This window comes from Phalangium opilio, unplaced genomic scaffold (assembly GCF_054372755.1).
Source record: "Phalangium opilio isolate 3A_F unplaced genomic scaffold, DU_Popi_V2 ptg000039l_2, whole genome shotgun sequence".
Classification (NCBI taxonomy): domain Eukaryota; kingdom Metazoa; phylum Arthropoda; class Arachnida; order Opiliones; family Phalangiidae; genus Phalangium; species Phalangium opilio.
Window position 1 is genome coordinate 3,369,614 of NW_028324163.1, and position 6,898 is coordinate 3,376,511.

The 6,898-nt window shown below is 41.8% G+C and overlaps 1 protein-coding gene across 1 annotated transcript; it reads right to left on the bottom strand.

Moving 5' to 3' along the window:
• Window positions 1-2,108: 2,108 nt before the first annotated feature.
• Window positions 2,109-3,374, bottom strand: LOC149680238 (uncharacterized). Its single transcript, XM_089834603.1, has one exon. It carries the CDS (start codon window positions 3,372-3,374, stop codon window positions 2,109-2,111), a length of 1,266 nt encoding a protein of 421 aa, XP_089690729.1.
• Window positions 3,375-6,898: the final 3,524 nt, after the last annotated feature.

Consider the following 6,898-nt stretch of genomic DNA (forward strand, 5'->3'; position numbering starts at 1 on the left):
TGCTCTAATGATTGTGGTCATTGATCGATCGTAAAGCGGAAAAATAGCCTATGCACACAATATTGCCAACCATTATCCAGTGAAACGTCGATTAACGTTTGAATACAGTCCCTCCCCAATGATCCTAGCACGAGGGGCAAGCCCTGTTCACCAAATGCGGATTACGCATATTCGATTTAGCACTGTCTTTATCGTTTTAGTACAGACAGAGGTACAGCCTTGTAAACCGATTAGTGACTTGCCCCTCGGCCTAGCCACATTTATATAATAATCGTTGAACACTGGACGCCGGAGGATAGAAAATAAATTTCACAGGCGTTATATATAAATTTTATCGAGGTTTACTACCAAGTACGTACACAGCTTAATGTGTTTGCTTACTTTCTACTGAATTATTTTTATCATTATCAAAATTTTTAAAGCACCTACATAGTGAGCCGTCCACATCATAAATATAATCAAAACTGTTTTTGAAAGATAGTTGACGATAAACATAGTATACTGTTTTTGATCATTATCATAAATACTAAAATTTTGATGCATGGTATATTTATTTTTATCGCTCTCAGTGACGATGACGTCATGGAGAGGTATTACATTAGATATTTCTGTCTTTGTGTCTGTCACAGCGTCCGATGAGGTCAAATGTTACAGATTGTGTTCTCAATTTCCGAAGCACGTCGCAGTTCACTGTCCGCAAAAATTCGGAAATTTGTATTTCTGTACGTTATATAGCTATTCGGAACTTACGCAAGAGAAAACAGAACTTGGTATAATACTTCTGCCTCTGCCTGCTGCGTCTCGTTTGAGGGGTTAGATTTCTACGACTCTAGCTTTGAGACCCCCTACAGGAGAGCCTAACTACAGCTTCTATGGAGAAATAAACAGCTAAGAGGCGAGGGACGAGCAGGGCGCCCCTCTCATAATCCCTGAGCAGTGCTATTTTCCAAAAAAAAATCTAACCACTAGCCTCGAGATAGGCTACCCTAAGTTTAAGGGGGTAAAAAACAAGACGACCCTCAAATGAGGTAAAATGCCGGGCTAAAGTTAAAATTTTACCAAAGTATTATACTCCTAAGACCTTTAAATAAGAAATATTGTGGTCGAACATCAGAATCTACTTTACCCCCGACTTTTCACAGATGTCTAATTTGAATGATTTGAAAAAGCATCTTTTAAGAATGTAACTTATTTTAAGACATCATTAATCTTAAAGCCTTTAAGCTAATGGTTTTTTGTTGTTGTTTTTAAAGGCTTCAATCAAATGAACTTGTAAGCGTGATTCTTTAAAAGGAAGAATCGGGTTATTTTGCCTCTTAAGCTTTGCCTTGTTCTTCTCATTCTGGTTCTTGGGAGAGCTGGAGATTGAGTAAGGCAGCGGACTGAAAACACTGTGCCAATATTGTTGTTCTAATCTTGGAGTTAACTGATTTTGCTTTAGCTTATTTTTTTTGGCGAAATAATTCGATTTTTATTTTCTCGAACTCTTATTTTTACCTCTCCCGAGTGACGATGACGTCACGGAGAGGTATCACACCGGACGTGTATTTCTCTGTGTCTGTGTGCGTGTCTGGCCGTGACCCTGTCCTTCTGTCCGTGTTCGCTAGAGATGGAAAATTACCGTAATTTTTAAAAACGGTAATTTACCGATTGAAATTTTGGGAAAACAAAAATTACCGTTCAGTCGGTAATTTTTGGTAATTTATATTTTCCCGTACCTATAGTCCATTAATTTAAACAACGTTTAATTGTGGGTACTATCTTGGCTGCTTTACACGTATTTCCGGCGTTTGATACCAAGACGGCAGCCGTGGCCTTTTAATCTGATCTCTAACTAAAGATTTATTAAAAGACTAATTTCTAGCGCAACTTTGTAAGTACTGGCTAGCGCCTGGCGAGTAATTTTGGAAGTAAACACTGAAATAATTGACCATTTAAGAATAAAATGAACTTTTTAATGCGTAATGAACTAATGATAGGGCGAGCTACATCGATAATGGTTAATGATTAATGAATAAAGAATACGAGATTGGTTCGTCGCATAAATAAATGTATTATGATTTTGAAGGATTCGTTAACTTGTCTTATGATCTGTCACCCGAAAACGGTCAAATGGACGACTCCTCCAAATCAGAATGGTATTGTAATTCATTTTCATGATCTTCTAGTTCCAGTTCTTCAACAGATGAGTGTTCAGATTCTTCTTCGCTGTTTTCCAGAACCTGACTTTCAACTTGATTGTTGGAAGAAGACTTTTTTGCTTTTCTTTTACTTTGTAGCTTTAGATTGTGCTTTATGTATACCAGTTGTCCAGCCCTTTTGTTCGTTAGCCGATTTCTTGAATCCGTGTGAACTTTACTGTATGTACTAAATGTACGTTCTGTGGCCGCTGATGTGGGAGGGCTTTGCAGTATGGCCACGGCCACCTTGCTTAACTTAGAAGAATAACAAATTCCTTTCCACCATGTAACAGCAGTAATTTTCTGCCCATTTGAATTCGGTTTTAGGCAGTTCCACACAAAATCACTTGTCCATAGCCCTGCTCTACTTCGAAAATTTCCGAGATCAGAGATAACATCGATATCAGTAGCATCATATTCTTGATTATTTTCATTTAAACTCTTAGCCACTTTTGATATGAATGCAATGCCTTCAACATCTTCACTCTGTAACAAATATTTACCCATGAAGGTAGGATCCAAAATGTTGGCGGCATAGTGAATGGGTCGGATTGCCATTTTTTTTCTGTATTCTAGACGATTCTTCAGTTTATTCGCCACAGTTTTAGTTAGGCCTGGAAGATTTGATTTTTGAAATGCATATTCTATACTTCTGAATGCTTCTACGACTAGTGAAATTTTGGAGCCATCGCTCTCAAAAATAGTAATCCAATGAGTTATAGGCTTCAGGAAATCGTGAAGCAGTTGAACTTTAATCCAGAACGATTCATTGTCGAGAATAATAGCTATTGTAGAGCTTGTAAGAACATTAATGGTGTCCTTCTGGACGGCCATCATCTGCAAAACATGTTTGTTTGCTAGTAGACTGTCCAGTCTGACTACAACTGAACCCCATCTGGTTTTTACTGGTAACTTCAAAGAAATCTTTCTAAACGAGGCTTCTTGTTCATCTGTAAATGTACTTTTAGTTAAATGAGATGCTTTGATTTCTTTGATTAAATATCCGCTCTCCGTTATTATTTTCTTGAATGAAGGTATGGCAATTATGTCATTAACCAACAGATTTAGGATATGAGCTACACAACCATAACAGGTCAAGGCTGTGTCTGGGTATTTTTCAAACAGTAATCTCCAAGACTTTTGCATGTTGAGGGCATTGTCAGTGATAACAGAAATGAATTTTTCCAGGACCATTTTCTTCCAAGCTTTCTGCCACTATCTGGCTCATGTATTCTCCTGTATGTCTGCTACTTTTAGTCTCAATTACTCGGTAGATAACGGGTTCTGGTGTAGTGATCACTATCTTTACAATAGCTTCATTTCTAGAATAATTAGAAAGTTTCTTTCAAACCCCAAAACCATCTACTTAAGTGTACAGTTTTCATTTTATTACCTATTATTGCTCCATCCATCAAGTTGCATGCTAAGAGTGTCAGCATGGGCGATTTTTAACTGTACAGCACTTCTCACCCTTTCATATTCAGATTCAAGGAGTTTATTGGATAGCTGATACCTTGATTTTTCTAAAAGCTTCTATCCAATATTCATTTTCAGTGAAGCTTAATGGAGTTGCAGTTGCATAACAGGCTCTAGCTAATAGCTCCCAAATCTCTTCCTGAAGAAATGATAACATAACAAAATAAATAAAGTATATTGTTTTATTGTCTTTGGAACTTGCTCCACTATAACTACCTCTTCTTTACTTGGCATACGATCAACAAATGTGTCAATCGATGAACAACTTGAAGACGTTGAAGGTCTTGATGGAAAATCAATATCCCTGGACACAGGCGTTGATTGCGAGTTAGATTTAACACTTTCAGCGTCATTTTCATTTACGGTAGCTTGCTGAGACAAAGAAAGATCAGCTTCAGCCAGAATGAAAGTTCACATTGACTAGGTTCACCAATGCTACTGTGAGCGTAATGAAGCAAAAGAGTTTCAGTCTTGCTTTTTAAATTGCATTATTTCTTGCTTCTTTCGTTTTGGACACTTGGAACATTTTTCAATTAAATGCTTGGTCATTCGCGCCACATTAAAGGCATAAACTTGACCGCAAAAACACACGAATATCGATCAAACTTTCCAAATTTCTTAGCTTGTGTAAAGTATTTTTTAACGACGAGATCCACTGTTTTAACTTTCATCATGTTTCTATACTGGAGGCCTAACACGTAACTTTATAACCCTTGGCCAAAATACAAGAAGCACTAAGATGGGCGTGGGTGTGTCACCCCTTACTCCGGCTGGCTATGAGAGAATCACGATTTCCCACTTAAACTGCAGCGCCAGTGGCTCCACGCGGGCCAAGCGTAGACGAACGGGAAATCGTGAAAAAAGTCTCTGGGCATAAAAATTTTAAAAATGTTTGGTAATTTACCACGGTAATTTACCCGTAAATTACCATTGTAAAATTACGGTAAGATATAAAACGGTAATTTACGCGGTATTTGGTAAATTACCGGTAATTTACGGACGGTAAATTACCGACTCACATCTCTAGTCAGAACCTGGCCAAAGAAAGAGATATCATTGAACAGATCCTTAGTATTCTTCCTCGTAAAAGGAACAAGGACAGTTTTATCAGTATAAACAGTGAGATTGACCGCGTGATACCATTGCTCCACGTTAGAGAGGGCAGATCTCATAAGTGCGGTGACAGTAGCCGGGAACTTCCTGGTAAAAACTATCGCCACATCGTCCGCATACCCGAAGCAGTGGCAGCCCCCAACACCCCCGAGCCTCCCCAAGAGTTCGTCCACTACCTGTCACCACAACCGGGGGGAGAGCCCTCCATCCTGAGGGCAGCCCCTACTGGTAGTTACCCCTAGAGAGTCCCCAAGGAGGGACGCCGACACCTCGCGGTCGGTGAGCATGGACTTGATCCAGCGGCCAAGAGTGTCGCTGATGCCAAATCTCTTAACAGCTTCAGTAATAACCGAGCTAGAGACCTTATAAAAGGCCCCCTCGATATCGAGGAAGATGGCCAGAGAAATTTCCTGAAACTAAAATGCCCTATCCAGGCAATTCGTAAGGCCGTGAAGGGTCGTCTCAGTGGATTTACCTTTTGGGTAAGCGAATTGTGAAGAGAGAGGAGTTACCGAAAGTACCTCGTCTCTAATGTACCACCAGCTTCTCCAGAATTTTGAGGAAGAAGGAGGTCAGGCATATGGGCCTAAATGCCTTCTCCTCGAGATCGGAAACCATCTCGGGCTTGGGAATAATGATGACCCTAGAGCGCTTCCAGTCACGAGGTATGTGACCGAGAGCAATGCATAGTCTATAGCTCTTGCATAACGGAGAGGCGAAGTGGTCTAAGCCACCCTGCAAAAGCAGAGAGAAGACCCCATCGGGTCCCTAAGACTTGTAACAGTTGACAGCCCATCAAAGCTTGGGAATTATAACAACCTGTCTAGCTACAAGCCAGACCTCCCTCTTCGCCCTGTGCAGAACAGGGTAGAGAGAGTCAGGGTTTGTTGGATTGATTAAAGTAGAGTCAGGAAAATGGACCTCCAGAATGTTCTTGAGAGTCTCAGCCCCAGGCTTAGTGTACACACCCTCCTGCAACTTAATAGTATTAAGTCGATGTGTGTTATCGTGCGCTAGGATCTTCATGACCCTAGCCGTGGCAGGGACATTGGAGACTTGCTCACAGAAGGTCCGCCAGGAGTCCTTCTTAGCAGCTCTAATGGCCCTGTTGTAGGTGTTAAGGGACTGCCTGTATCCAGCCCAGTCACCCGTGCGCTTGGCTTTGTTAAAGAGCCTGCGCGTATATTTACGAAGCCGGCTGAGATCCGCGTTCCACCAAGGGACAAGCCTCGAGCGGTTGACGGTCTTAAGTGGGCAGTTCCGGTGGAACGACTCCATGATGGAGCACAGTAAGTCACCAGCAGCCCTATCAAGATCCTTAGGTAAAGTAAGTTTAGGAGTGTAACCCCCTCCGTAGCGTAGGATTAGGTCTTCCCTATAGCCGGCCCAATTGGTTCGTTTTGGATTGCGTATCTCCGTCCCCGCCGGAACAGAGGTAGTCGCGACAGTGAAGCAGATGTGCCAATGATCCGACAGAGACGGCTCATTAGACACATGCCAGTTAGACACGGAGGACACGAGGTTTTCCGTGGCTAGCATGAGATCAATTGTTGTTACTTCTATTAGAAGTAAGAAAAGTAGGTTCATTGTTTTGATTAAGAATGTAGAGTTTACAACCAACTAAATATTCTAGTAAATCATCACCTCTCCTGTTGCAGTCAGAACTGCCCCACGTGATGTGATTAGCATTGGCGTCACAGCCAATGATTAATTTGTCCCCTCTCTTTTCACATTGATTGACCAGATTGATCACCTCAATTGTCGGGAGAGAGTCCGCGTCGTGGGCAAAGTATGCAGAGGCAGCCGTGATAGTAAACTTGGCATGCCCAGTGGCCAGGACTAGCTTCACGGCCGCCGTGTCCTGGGACGTGTACAGCGGTAGAGAGATACAACAAAGATCCCTCCGAACCAGAATACACGCCCTAGGTCTAGCAGCACTATGGTCATAAAATAGTGACCCCGCCGCGTCAAGACCGAGGATTTTGCCATGGCAAATCCACGGTTCTTGTATGAGGGCCAGATCAAGACCCTCTATAGCAAACCTCCTGCAGAGTACCGCAGAGGCCGCCTTACTATGGTGCAGATTGATTTGAATTTCACGTAGCGTCCCCATGGTCCTTAAGAGAGGG